This window comes from Dufourea novaeangliae, unplaced genomic scaffold (genome assembly GCF_001272555.1).
Source record: "Dufourea novaeangliae isolate 0120121106 unplaced genomic scaffold, ASM127255v1 scaffold78, whole genome shotgun sequence".
Classification (NCBI taxonomy): domain Eukaryota; kingdom Metazoa; phylum Arthropoda; class Insecta; order Hymenoptera; family Halictidae; genus Dufourea; species Dufourea novaeangliae.
Genome location: NW_015373959.1, coordinates 212,214 through 227,973, shown reverse-complemented (window position 1 = coordinate 227,973; position 15,760 = coordinate 212,214). Strand labels below are relative to the sequence as shown.

The 15,760-nt window shown below is 32.8% G+C and overlaps 1 protein-coding gene across 1 annotated transcript; it reads left to right on the top strand.

Moving 5' to 3' along the window:
• Nucleotides 1-2,306: 2,306 nt before the first annotated feature.
• On the top strand, nt 2,307-15,513 carry LOC107186348. The gene is made up of 10 exons (XM_015574194.1): nt 2,307-2,387; nt 3,898-4,168; nt 7,224-7,387; nt 7,769-7,922; nt 8,149-8,322; nt 8,716-8,769; nt 8,860-9,058; nt 9,390-9,715; nt 12,960-13,151; nt 15,362-15,513. Exons 1-10 carry the CDS (start codon nt 2,307-2,309, stop codon nt 15,511-15,513), a joined length of 1,767 nt encoding a protein of 588 aa, XP_015429680.1.
• The last annotated feature ends 247 nt before the right edge of the window (nt 15,514-15,760 follow it).

The window sequence follows — 15,760 nt, the reverse complement described above, 5'->3', positions numbered from 1 at the left end:
AATGAATAAATTTTACATTAACACTAGAACTAGCAACCCCATCAAAATGATGGATTGCAAATTTCTTATTGTACGATTAATGACATTACAATAGTCTTTTTGTTTTGGAATTTATGTTGACTTTTAATTTACTATACAATTTACATTATCCTGTACCATGCTTAATTGTACTATATATTATGATTACTATATTATATAATTTAATTTAGTATAGATTCAGTGATTGTTGTTTTACTATTAATCGGTTGACATGAAAGATATCTTATTCCCTTACCTTCAATCAAAACAATATGCCATAAGAGCGGCCCGCATCAGGTGATACCATCGTGGGGGTAACACCCAATGTTTTCAAATGTATGTAAAAAAATGATATTTTTACCAATTTTACAACTGTAAGCCCTTTTCTACAATAAATAATATTGCCTATGAACTCTTAAATCCATGCTTTCTATCGACCAAACATTTTATATAATATTGAGTGAAAAGGGGTGATATCATGGACTACTACCAATGCTAGGAACGCCACTGTTTAAAGCTATCTAAATAGCAAGGGCAACTGTGCACCTCAGAACCAGACAAATCCAAATGAGTCATATACATCATTTTTTTAATAGAATAATACATAAAATTTATTTATAATTTAATACATAAAATGTGCGATCAGCAATCTTTCTTTCTTCTACTGTAAAATTAAAGTATTGGATTTGTGTTAGTCTGGCTTACAATACATGTTGGACGTTATTCGAATGACGAACAAAATATTATTTATTATTTGATTTCAGTGTTGGGCAAAAATCGTTACGGATTACGAACAAAAAAATGACGAATAATATTAATTTATTCATTATCTTTTTATTCGTTATTCGAAATTTTTAAATTGAAAAGACGAATAACTTTTTTCTCGATGAATTTCAAGTAAATTTGATTTGTGTATCACTCTTTTCTCAAACATATTATCAGAAATCTTGTTCGAGACTTCTCTTCTACGCTACTATAATTAATCTACCTCGTTCCCACAAGATTTCTGATGATATGTTTGAGAATAGAGCGAACTTAAATCAAATTTACACAAAATTCATTGACAGAAAGACATTTATTCGTCTTTTTTATTTGAAAATATTGAATAACGAATAATATTGATTTATTTATTGTTTTTTTATTCGTTATTCGAAATAAGTTTTGCCCAACGGTGATATGGCTTTGAGGCACAGGGCTATAATCACATAATTTGCTAAATTCACACATACACCAATATATTATTGCACAATTTGTGTTCATCCTTTTTCATATTAACCAACATCACATGCTAAACTCGTCGAAACAAATATTGTTTGTAATCCGATAGATAAAATCGGAACGAAAATAACCGTCGATAAGGATATTACTGCATTTGTTGCAGTTGTCGTTTGCCGTATGTAACCCTGACAGGCCATGGCGGAACACAAAGGTTCAGATTAGATTAATTGGTAGTTTACAGCGCCGCTTATCTTTATAAAACGTAATAAGCATTCGTTTCGTGGAGTCGGTTCAAGATCAATCATCATGAGTACGCAAGACTGATATTACCCTTTCGATGCCGTGATTATGTTTCTGTAAAAGAGGCTCTCGGATCAATTGTGTTTGGTGTATATAGTTTACGGTGTCTAATACAATAAAGTTATACAGTGTTTAATAATAGAAAACTAAACGTGTCGAAGTGTGTGACAATCTAATAATAAAAATTTTCGGCTGAAGAAACTCGTGCAATAATATTGTTGATGACTAAGAATTTAAACGTTGCAGAAAATTGCATCAGTTCGAAGAAAAGTGATAATAGGTTGGCTTTTTGCACAAAATTTTAAAATGCTACATACCAATTCGAAGGATGATGAGTCTCCGTAAACGAACATCTGTTGAATCACAAAATATTCCTTTCGAAATATAGAAATTGCTGAAAGTGATTCTATACGAGATTCACTATTATACTGTGTGTCTTTAAATCATTGCACACGGAATGCTTTTTTTCTAGTAAATAGTGATTTAAATATCGACTTTTTACCTTGAATTAATTTATTATGTGACTCGGATTCAATTCTTTGTTTTTCATGAGATGTCATTCATTTAAGAATTGTTCTGTGCATTTTGGATCGTTTTGCATAACAACCGTATCAGAGTTTCATTAATTCTTTCTTCCATGTTTAAGTCTTCGAAAAGAGTGATTCGTCATATCAAAGATACGGGGATAACATCTTACGTGTAGCACGGTGTAATGCTACAAGGAAACCGATTAGATTTACATTTGCTGATATATCTGAAAAAAAGCGAAAATGAGCGCGGAAGAAACTGTTAAAGTTCCTCCCAACGGAAAATGGGGCTGGATGGTTGTTTTGGGGTACGCCTTGAATGGGGTACGTAAAGAATATGTAAAATAATCTATTATGAACTTACGTGTCGTATGTAAATCAATATAACTGCAATTATTTACACAAACAAGATTTCTTAGTAACAATTCAGACTGTGGATGTTTATGCAAATTAAAAATTTTTGACAATAATTCATAAATATAACAAGAACTGGGCAGAAACTGTTTACTGTAGGTTCTGGACGCTTTACTACCTTATTAACAATTCATTTAATTTGATCTGACTCGAAATATGATTTCTCATTATTACATTACAATGGCTGTTTTTGCGAAAAACTCGAGTTTAAACACTCGTAGTTCACCCGATCTGGCTGTCAGTCAGGATTTGGGATAGTTTCAAATAATTCAATAAGTTTCGATAACCTATTAATTGCATTTAGTGAAAAATTTCTGAAAACATCGCTCTTGATGTCGCAGACAAATTTGTTTTGGAAAATTAACCCTTTCACTATCATTTTCTAAAACTCGACTTAGACCACTGATAGCACATTATATGTAGGTATAGTGTCATCTTAAAAATTTCGTAAACGATAAAAAGACAAATGAATAAAGAAATTAGAGGTTGTGTAACATGAAAATGTTCACCAAAAATCACGATACCAGCGGGATGGAATATCTAGCTGTTTCGCCACAAACTTTTCCAGTAGAATTTACACCTTGTACATACAAGTACAAAGGTCTGCAGTCTGCATATAACACAGTTCGAGGAAAGCTTAAAACTTCTAAGAAAGCTTGCTCCTTTTTAACGAATAGGTACTTTTGGCAGTCGAAGCACATAAAGGTAGCTCCTATAAATTCTAACAAATGTCGGTTACGTTTATTGTTAATGTTCGAACATAAAAACAAATTCAACGACAACAGAACGAGCGTATGGGCATCGATTCGATAACGCTTTACTCTTCTACGTCTTAAATTAAAAGTGATCCAATCTCGAAGCCCAATGAAGAATACATGCCTTATGGATTATTGTTTGCTGATAAATAGTATATTTAAGATGTATGATAATCAAATTGACCTGAACAGCCCACGAAGATCCACTCGAGTTAAACAACTCTTATGATTTTTTAATTTATTCTAAATCCTACCGAAACATGTTTCTAATGTGTCCGAATTTCAAAAATATCACGAAAGTGAATGTTCAGTTTTTGGAAACGTCTTTTGCAGAACTTCGGATACCTAATCGTGTCCTCTAAAAGATGTGTGAAATATTCAAGATTACTGTACAGCATGGGGAGTAATTACATAAATGTTACAAGCACAATGCGTAGGTCTAAAAAGACAGACAACGGTCGTTCGTGTAATTACCTTGGCGACGGCGGTGCGAGTGGCAATGAAATTAAATGACGTGTTTTCATTTGATTCAGAATCAAAAATAGTCCATAATAGAGTAACGAAGTTTCTTCTGTTTCCAGTTTTTGTTAACAAGTGTATATAATTTGCATAAATACCAACAGTCCATTTATCATTATTGCAACGCGGTGAATATTATTTTTCAGATGTCAACCATATCCCTTATGGCGGGATTAGGGTTAATATTCAAAGACACATTTCCCCTTTTCGGTTTCACTGCCACGGAAGCGGCAATTATCATCAATACAAATTTAGCTTTTGGTATGTTACTCGGCCTGATCAATGGACCGTTGCTATGTACATACGGGTACAGAAAAATGGCGGTGGTCGGCAGCCTGCTTTACTCGATTGGCGTGACCGCAACAGCGTTCGTCAAATCATTCACCCTGATTATGATTTTCTACGGTATATGCGCCTGTAAGTGTTAATCAACTGGATACATTAAGTACATTTACAAGGAATGTTCGCGAAATGGTACACACCGATTTTTCTGTAACTTTGCCCAATTGTTTATGGAACGAATCTAAGAATTTTTTTTACTTTAACACTTTAAAGGAGAAACCAACCCTTTTTATCTGACGCGTTTCTCTTGCTAACTCATTTGTAACTTTTACACTAAAAAAGATATTAAAAGAAAGTTTAGATAAATTTTATGTCGTTTTTAGGCTTGTATACAGGGTGTCCCAGTTCTTTCCCGCCACACCTTACCAGCATATTGTATAAGCAAAAATAAGACAAAAATGTCATATAAACATAGGCTTTTAAATGCTCTATTAGAAAGTTGTAAACACAAATACGAAATAATAATCAACTGGTGTCGTTGGTTGATATCACTTACAATTCCATTTCAAAATGTTGTCCGTTATTATGAATGCGACTTCAGCAAGTAAAGCAGTAGAGTTTATGTAAACATAACAGATGTCAGTAATATGCTTATATGCTGTGTCCACGAAACATCAGTTCTTAACCATTTCGTATTTTTCTTTACAACTTCTTCATAAAGCATTTTAGAGCCTATGTTTATATAACATTTTTGTCTTATTTTTGCTTGTAGAATATGTTGGTACATTTTGACGAGAAAAACCTGGGACACCCTATATATCGGTAGGAAAAATTTTTGAGAAAAAATTATTTAGAAAAAAGGTTTTCAAAAATAATTTTTTTGAACATTTCTTTTTATCGATATATGGACAACTAAAAACTGTATAAAATTTATCTAAACTTCTGTTCGATACCTTTTGTTGTTTGCGAGTTACAATCGAGTAAGTAAAAGTTACGCTTCGGATTTTAGGGGTGGTTTCTTCCTTAATTTCTAAATGTAGCACGAACCAAAGACGGCAAAGTTTCCTAAGTTGGTCCCGTAAAAAATTGAACAAAGGTACAGAAAAGTCGATGTGCATCTCTTCACGCATATCCTTTTTAGTAACTCGGTGACGTTATAGACTATACAGGGTGGACAAAGAGAAATTATCACTTTGGGTTACAATCATTTCTCTGACAAATGTTACTTGATACCAAAGGTGCTTGTTACGTGGCAATAATGATTTTCTCGTAAGTGGATAACACAAGGTGTTTTGTAACATCTGGGACTGATTTCACCAATGAACAGAGGACACAAAACACTGAAAAAACGTTTGGTAATTATATGTATAGAATATGGTACACCTTGTCGATTTCAATGACTATGTTACATGTCATCAAGCTCAATGTCCTGAGTAATTGTATCCTATATTGTAGCGTCAACGTGTTTTAAATCGAAATCGGATGGTGTGACGGTCTACGCGGGAGAATTGCGAAAATGTTGACTCCGTAGACGTACGTACATAGCACTTTCCGAGTCGGTATACCGTTTTAGTGAGGCATTGTATGCCAAAAGATACAATACGTCAATAAAATATTTAACACAAGGTAGAGGATCGTCGGTTACGCAGACGGTCCTAAAATGCTAGCTTACTCTCTTATATAACTTACGATCTAAGTTCTTGTTTAACAAGGGAAGTTCGGTAACCCGAAAATTCCGTTTTTTTTTAACTTTACAGGTTTGTAGGGAACCTCAAGAGAAGTTTAGTGCAATTTTTGTTTTTGATCACCCACTGTATTATACACTAACGGCGAAAAGTACGGGACCAGAGTTCATGGAATAGTAACTTCTTACAGTGATTCCTCGATGAATGCGACACGAGCAACGGCAATATTCCCACCATTGAGGGGGTGGGGAGGGGGCCCCCCTCTAGAATCAACCAAAATATGGTAAACAGAAACTAAACAGAGTCTCGGCCTCAGGTACAAAACTAATTTATGAGGACTGAAAACCTTTCCGCCTTGCCATGAATGCTTCAACGCGGACCCGAGTACGTCGCACTCATCGAGACATTACTGTATTCTGTTACGATAGAATACAAGTTACGGAATAAGTGCATATACAAATATAATTAGTTTTATCGTATTACCATTATTAAATCACTGTAGAATAATATTTTTCTTTTTCTTTAATAAGTAATCAGATCTGATCCCATACTTTTGGCCGGTAGTGTACGTACATTCAGATAACCACCATTTAGCTTTAGTTTCAAAGATGTACAGCAAATATATTTTCAATAGCATGAATTGTATTGTTTCAAGGTGTTCCACAGCCCACAGATTTAATATTGTCATATACATACAATTGCTTTTCGTCTTTCGTGTTAAGTATTTACGTACAGTCGGTGAGAAAAATATTAAATATGCTCAAAAGTTTATATAATTATTGGGTTATGTCATAAATGACTTCTGTCATGGACACTAACTAATGATTAAACAGTAACGATAATAAGAATAGTATGAAAGAACATGTCATAAATTGATATTAATTGCGAAATGTCTTGGATCGACATAAACTTAGAAAAGGAAAATAGAAGTTAATTATAATTCAACCTAATATGAGCACTATTTGTTCTTGTTCCTAAATTATTCACATGGTTTCTCAACTCTTCGAATTTTAAGCAGTTATCGAGTATGTATTGTGTCTAGCTAGTAGAATCAGTTTCTATTGGTTGAGTTAGTTCATCAAGAAATAGGTCGCGTATTTATATTGTTTCCTTTATTGTAAAGGTATGATAGGATGTATTACTGCAGAATAGAATCAGATGACGGACATGGTATTAAAGGACCTTTTTCGTTCTATTTTAATACCTTTACCGTCCCTTGTCTTAAAGTGTTAACACCTGTATCTGAGACATCATGTAAAATACTATATACCGTAAAAGTACTATGTTGACTGTCACATCTTGGGAAATGCCACTGTGATCACGTGATAACCTTTTTTGGTATCAAATAACAATTATTTGACACTATTTTTTCTTCTGATTATCATTATTTCGAAGCTATTCAAGGTGATAATTTTATAGGTACCGAACAACATCCTCATATACTTCGTAATTTTACATTTCCCCTCGTATTTTTTCTAAACTTATTTCTGTAATTTTCTGTACAGCATTGGGTTTATGTTTGACATTATCTTCGTTTTCGTACGCGTTGAATTCTTATTTCACAACAAAAAGGGGACGAGCATTGTCGTTGGCGTTGACTATTGTTGGACTTGGCCCGATAGTGATACCACAAGTAACAACATTCTTGCTTCCGCATTATGGATTTCAGGTACTTTTTCATTTACAACAATTTATATTGTAATTCCAATTTAATTTTTAATTCACGTTCTTATTGCATTTCTATTTTTATAGTGTAAATGAAAAATTTTCTTTCACACGTGAAAGTCAATTCAAATTTTTTGAACTTACTGTCATAAGAAATGGAAAGTTAAATGAGTAATAAGTAATTATTAAAGTAGTATAAACATTATGTAACATAACGATATCAATTTATTGTTGCAATCGCTAATAAGTGATCGGTTGTAATTTAACCGATTGGATGTTTCAATTTTATTTTTCTTGTCTGTTAAGCTTGCAAAAAAAAACGAAACAGAAATAATGAATTGAAGAATTCCATGTATTTATATACTTTTAAACGTTATTTTACCAGGGTACGATACTACTATACGGAGCGTTCAGTTTACATTCGTTGGTAGGAAGTCTGCTGCTTCAGCCACTGAAATGGCACACGAAAATCGCGAAAAAACAATTGCAAACAAAGAAAGAAGAAGGGCTTATGAACGAAAAAGGAACGATAATTACAGGTGAGCATTTTAACGGGTACAAATTATTTGGGCGTTAGTAGAATTTTACGCTGCTAATTATATTATTAGTGGACTGTATACATATGTACGTTTACACGAATGAATGCTTTTTATAGGGCAAAGTTAGACAAACGAGAATTAGATGTGTAATTTTGCATTTCGATTTCTGGATTTTTAATAACGGATTCATGGATATGTATCCTTGTTGAAATAACGTTCATTTTAGATGAGAAGATTATTCTACAAGATGATGAATGTTCGATAAATTCGTTGTTGGACATACACAATATACAAAGAAAACGAAAGACCACTATGTCGACTATCGATCACGACGCTGAAATTGGAAGCATATATGGATTCGATATACCGCTGGCACGGCAATTCTCGGAATCGTTAAATGGTAAGGGAAACGTATAAAATCACTTCATAAAGAAAATAATAACAGAATATAGATTACCATAACGACGAGGAAAATTAATGTTTTTTGGTTCGTAATAACATTATTTGTATTCGATTATGTTATTTCAAGTAGAATTAATTTATTGAAATATTATTCTGTTGTAATGTTACGTGTTTTATTTATTGAACTAGTAAAATACTCCAAGAGACAACGAGAATAATTAATATTTTTCTATATCTGCACAAGGTGTTTATTGTTCTTATAGATTTATACCAGAAAAATTACTGTTATTTTTATTTACAATATAATACAAGTATATTTAAAATGTAACACATTTTAGAACCAGTATTGCCTAGAGCATTTCGTTGATAATAATTAAGTTAATTTACTTAGTTTCTCTAGGGGAGAAAGACATTACAAAAAGTCAACAGCACCTGCATCGTCGCTGTAAGTGTAAAAAGATATTCTATAGGTTTAAATAACTTGAAGTAATTCAAATCATTATGTTTCCGAAATAAATATACGTTTCCGTTTCAGTTAAAAGTATCGACACTGTCAATCTCGGCAGTAGCGTTAAAATTTTCGAGGAAAAATCTGATTTCCCAACGAAATACAGCAATCTACATATTTCAAACGGGAATAATCATAATTTGCAAGACACAAAGGAAAATGAATTGCTGATTCAGAAGAATGAAACAAAAACAACATTAAACACGGGGACTGACTGCAATGAAAAGTAACGTATATTCATAGAAATTTTTTATAAGTTACAAGTACGAATTTTGGAGGGTGACGATCATTTAAAAATGACGAAACAAGGCGAAACTTAAGGGGATCATTCCACGATGCTACCGAATTATGTAAAAATAAAAATTTCGACTTTTTTGAACCTGGTCAAATAAAGTAACGCCTTTAATGACTCATTTTCGTGTAAAATTTTTAAAAAATCGTTATTATACAATTTATCTCGTCAGTTCCTGTAAACGTATAAAACCCGCAGTGTCTATCAATCGTATCCACGATTCGATGAAACAACCGACTGTTTTAAATAGTCCTCTCACTTACAGGTCCGAAAAGAAGTCAGTTTTAAAGGAAATATCACAGAAGCTGATTCAGCTTTTCGATTTGGATTTACTACGGGACCCAATCTATGTAAATATGATGGTAGGGATGTCGGTCGCTATTTTTGCCGAAGCGAATTTTTCTCAACTGACACCGTTTATTCTAACAGACATGAATCTGTCGACCAAGGAAATCTCGACCATTATGAGTCTCACTGCCAGTACGGATTTGGTATTTCGAACTCTTGCTCCGTTCCTTGGAGAATGGTTCCGGCAGCCGCCGAGAATCATGTACATGTTTAGTTTGTGCCTTTTAATTATGAGCAGATCTTGTAAGTATTAGAGTATATATGTATATACAGTGGGTAAAAAAAGTATTAGTACACTCTTTAACACAGAAAAAAACTCTTTCAAAATTGGACCAAGTGACTCGAGTTCCTCTTTGAACTTAGAAGGATTAGTGTACTAAATGATCTGTTAACAAAATGTTCAAAAGGTTGCAATTGGTCGGAATCGCAAAGAAAATAGTGAAGGTCGCTTTTTGCGATCTTTTTATCTGAGATTGTAATGAAAATTTAACAAATACATTGCATAGATTATGCATGCTGAAAATTTCATCGAAATCGGTTGATGTTGTTATGAGATACGAACGGTTAAAAATGATGAAAATCGCAGTTTATTGCGACTTTTGACCTACAACTGTAGAGTATCCAAAGATTCTTACATCTTTCGATGCCTGTTACTCGTTTCTGTATTAACCGGTTTCAATAAAAGTATTTATTAAATTTTCATTATAGTGTCAAACAAAAAAGATATAAAAAACGACATTTACTATTTTCTTCGACATTCTGAAAAGTAGCAAATTTTACAAAATTTTTTTAACACATCATTTCGTAAACTAATACTTCTAACTTCACAAAGAAACTCACGTCACTTGGACCAATTTTGAAAGAGTCGTTCTGTTTTAAAGGCTGTACGAATACTTTTTTACTACTATACTACTTTTCCTATCGAAATTAACCCTGCTACGGTCCTTAGTGTAACTGATAGTTTCCCAACCTGTTTTGGCTCACCGACCCCTTTTCAAAGTTTTTGTTGTTCAGCGCACCCTTCAGGTAAATTATCTATATTATCAAAATTTCTAAGTGTAGTTTTGCGTGTAATCTTCGAATCTTAAAAAGTTACATTGGAAATATAGAAAATAAACTAACTAGAATGCCCCCTCATATCTCCTCAGCGCCCACCAGTAGGCGGTAGCGTGCAGTTTGGAAACCTATGATTCAGCTACACATTTCTTTAGATATTTCGCAAACCATCTCTGAAGGGATGAATTTAAGATCAAGTTAAAGATATGAAAAATTGTAACAGCGTTAAAGAAATGAGAACGTGATTAGGTCGAAATAGACCCGAAGATCGTAGCAAGGTTAAAGGGGTACACCGCCTTGTAGGCCTACAAAAAAATAGGTAAATTAAACATTTTAATTTCTCAAGTAATCATTGATAGCAATATTGGAATCTTTTTAAGGGCATATTTGAATTTTATTTTCACACATTAGTTATTATTTGAAAGTACGAACTGATGGAGTAATGAAATATGTATAGTCTACCGTTATGTCTGGCCGGACCTTGTCAGTTGGCACCCAGCAGATTAACGAAATTATTCATCCGATTAACTTTGAACACATTATTCCTCATAGAAATTATCCATATTGTGGCGGACGATTTTTGAGTAATTTTAAAAGATAAGGAAATGGCAGGTTTATAAAGAAAAATAATGTATTTTTCAACTTTGGACATTCATCGAAATCCAACAAATTAAAATATCAAAAAAATAGTACGCTACATTGTAGATAATTTTATAAGGAATAATTTGTCCAAATTTGAAATTAATCTGATGAATAGTTTCGGAGATCTAGTGGGTCGAATCTAACAGTAGCAACCATATTGCAATTTTAAATAATAACTACATACATAATGTGTGAAAGTGAAGTTAAAATGTTGCCTAACATCCTTGAAAAGGATCCGAATATTTTACTCAATAATTATCTCAGAAAAAAAGTTACATTTATCTATTTTCTTAAGGCCTACAAAATGGTATACACCCTTAACACGTTGATTGTCAGAAGAATGGGTTTCAACCATATTGTCATAGTTTGTATATTTATTTTATGATAGTTAGCAGCCTATGTTATGATATCAGTTAATATTTTAAAGCGTACAGATATTGTCGTTTCTTCTAATGTTTCTATTAACTCTGGTTGTCGCTGGTCACCAGTGACCACCATGGCAGTCAACGTGTTAAAAGTCAACAGACAAACATTTCTTGGTAATATTATTTAAAAAAATATTATATTTCTATAAATTCCGTTCTCCTTTTACGTACAGTCACGGACCCAGTTTCTGATCAGAACCCAATTCCTGATCAGTCTAGTATACAATAGATAGCACATAATAAGTTTAGGTAAATATTTACAACAAGGGAGCCATCTCGGATGATTTTTCCATATGTTGTCAAGGTCATCACCCTGAGTTTGTTATCAAAAAATGTTATTTTTTTTCTTGTACTGTCACGAATCAACTCCGATTACTATAATGCTTCAGAGTTGGTTACAGACAGTTCAAGAAAAAGGTATCATTGTTTTCCTAGTGACAATTGAATAAAAAATTGAAACTTTCTGAAGGTCGCTCAAGAGGGTGACCTTGACAACATGTGTCAAAGACAAGGTCATCGGTCATTTTACTTATCAATACTTCTAAAGTACGATACTAAATTTTTTTTTATAAAACCTTTGATAAAACCTACTCAGGGTGATAACCTGGACAACATATTAAAAAATCATCGAAATCGGAGCTGGCTTCTTATTGTAAATATTTACCTAAGTTTATTACAATTAAGGTTTGTTTCCAAAAAGTTACTCAATAATTATTGACGATTTTGAAATTTATACGTAAAATTTGGTAGTTCAGAGTGAGATACAGATATAAGATTTAGGTAATCCAAAATTGCTCCCCTTGCACTTCTTACTTTAAAGGTTAAATTATAATGTAATTATGGTTATTTCCGTACTTTTGTTAATACCAAATTAAAGATAAAACATCTATTTACTAGAATAACAACAAATCTGTTGGATTGGGTTAATTTTTCTACTTATACGTTAAGAAAACAGAGATAGTTACTCTTAAGTGTTCAGGAACTGGGTCGTAGCGGTATTGAAATGTCATACTGTAATGACATTGCAGGGTTTATTAGCTACTGACAATAAGTCGTAAATAAGCACCATCTGAAAGTTAATACGTCTTTAAACAATAAATAAAAAAAGTTACTGCTGTAATTCATTAATTTAAAGTCGTAAATATTAACTTACCGAAGGGATATATTGGCGCCTCAGTTGTCCCTAAAAATTGAATGTTAAAGTTTAATTCGTTTCGAAAGCATTCAAGAGACATGACAAATTTTTGGAACTGTTTCGATATTTTCTTCCATAGATGATAAATTGAGTAATAAATGCTTGTCTTTAAACACTATTCAATGTTACAATTTTACATTTCTCAATCCGAATTTTTTTTCTGATGCAGCCTTAATATTCGTGGATCGATATACGTCGACCCTGTTCGTCGCCGTTGGATTAGGAGCTTCTAAAGGGATTCGTTCGGTGTATATGTCACTGGTGATACCCGATTATGTTCCTATTGATAGGTTGCCTAACGCATCAGGCATTCAGATGATCGTAAATGGTGTGATACTATTAACTATTGGGCCGATGCTGGGTACGTAGAAGTATAATATTCGTTCATAATCGATAAACAATACGAACAGAAACAAAAAAAAAGGTTACTTTTTCTTAGATATTGGATTGTTCGGAAAGTTCGTAGCGTTTTTAAGGGTACAATCTACACTACGCCACAAAATTAAAGGTTCATTAAAATTCGATCGAAAAATTGTCGATACAGTAATGTCTCGATAAGTGTGATGTACTCGGGTCTGCTTCGGAGTATTCATAGCAAGGCGGAAAGGTTTTCACTCCCTCATAAATTAACTTTTTAATCTGTCTTAATCGTACTGCTCTAACTTCTATTTTTCTGGGAATTCGTTTTGAGATAACTTTGTAAAGTCCCACTTTTATAAGGATCTTTAAAAAGTTGACGTACGACCTTGTTTGACCGTTTTACTGCACTTCAAATGAAAAGTGGGTCGCTGACATTAGCACTGGAACTATCAAAGCAGTCAAAATGACTGGTTAGTAGCACTTTTATAACGGTCATTCAAATGCTGTAGCAATGGATTTTCTCAGAAGGTTTACAACTTCTATTGAAATATGAAAGTGAAGAAATTAGTTGATTTATAAATTTGTATATTTTGAAAAGTTTTTCATGTTCATTGATCCGATAGAAATCGATACATGTTATCGTCCGTAGGTCTAGTGTTAGAATAACCCAAAGTACACCACGAAGAGGTTGCACGGTCGAACTTATACTTCATGTATGATGTGTGCGTGTGTTTAGTGCGTGTATGGTGCATTTAGTGTGCTTACAAGCGAGCATTACCCTCTCGTCGTTTTACACATTAAACACGCACTCGACAATTTTTCTGTCGAATTTTAATGATCCTTCAATTTGGTGGTGTGGTGTATATTTGAATTCAATTTATATCATAGTCTTATTTACTACTTTTATCAAAATTTCATTCCTCTTTTTTCAATTAATTTCATCGCACCAGTTATATACAATTTCGATTGTTTAGAGTAGTTTAGACTATAAAAAAAGCTCTTCAACCTGCATCTAGATGGATTTTGTTTTCGAAGTTTCTCCTTGATACAGAATATTTTAGCGATGTAGAGGAATCAGCTGATGGGGCAAATTATAATTAATTGGGTAGATGTTATAAAAGCCAGTCGAAGTGGTGTCATTTTTTTTTTACAAGTTCAATAGAACGTATTTGTTCGTACGTTTCGTCGATATTCCTCGTGAAAAACAACAACAAAAATGACGATTAACTTGTACAACAAACAGATTCATATCACACCTGAAAAATAGTAGGTAGGATTTTTCCTTCGTTCAGTAAAAAGTGAACGCAGACACTGTGCTCGAAACGGTACGAACTTTCTGAAAGACTCAAAAAACAATGCTTGCCAGAAAGACACTTTCCAAATCGTCAATAATTATTTCTTATGCATACGATTAATATGAAGCACGATTGTATATTATAATATTTTCGTATACTCCTATGTAATTCTATAAAGAATGAATAGGCCAAATCACGGAGAATACAAAAATAATTCAGTGAACTTATAATTATGGCTAGCAGATGCATTTTGGACATGTACCTAATTTAGAATCCATACAATTTTTATTATGTCTATTGTGTTTTATCTTCATTATCAATATTTGCATTCTTCGTTTAAAACACGTGGCGACTAATATCAAAAAAATAAGCATTCCATCATCCAAAATTTGTTTATCTGCACAACTCGTCTTGCCTAATTCATTCCGGATAAGAGTGGTTCTACTGTGATAAACATTTCTGAACGAAAGTTGTATTCTCCAAGAAATTGTTAATGTTAATGTGAAACAAATCTTCGTACATAATACCTGGATAAACTGATATTATGTAAAGTAGCTATGTTCAGTTTTGTTTATTTCCTTCGTTGATCCAACCAAATCTCAATATTTTTTTTATCGGTGTTGAGCAGAAGATATTTCGGATAACGAATAAAAAGATGAAGAATTTTATTGATTTATTCATCGTTGTTTTATTCGTTAGTCGCAACTAAGTACTTTTCCCCAATACTGAAATCAAATAATGAATAACATATAAAATTATGAATAACATAAAATTTAAGTATATAACGAAGGAAGAAAAAGAAATAAAATTTTATTATATAACGATAGAGTACAACGAGTAAAATTTTATTCGTGGTTAGAATAAAAATTTATTTCGAATAACGACCAACACTGTTCTTTATTTACAACTGTTACAGGCTTAATTCGCGACACTGCCGGATATTACACACCTTGCATAATTGTGATAAACTGTATCACTGCGGTTACGGTGTTAATGTGGTCAGTGGAGATGTACATCGTACGGAGAAGGAAGCTTCGAGTAGAAAACGAGCAACCGGACAATTCTTAATTATGTGTGTATATAACATTAATTGTACATTTTTTATTGTATTAACTGTTACTGTAAGGTAATGCTTATACTGCCACGTGTATATTAGCCAACGTTTACTTAACTATTTTATAAATACGCAAATATAGGTTATTTTTATTAAACATTTGATAAGATCATTACTAGGCTGCCAATTTTTATGTAAATTCCCATTTTTATAGACCAATTTACAAAAGTAATATATAAACGGAAATTTATAAGTTAATTT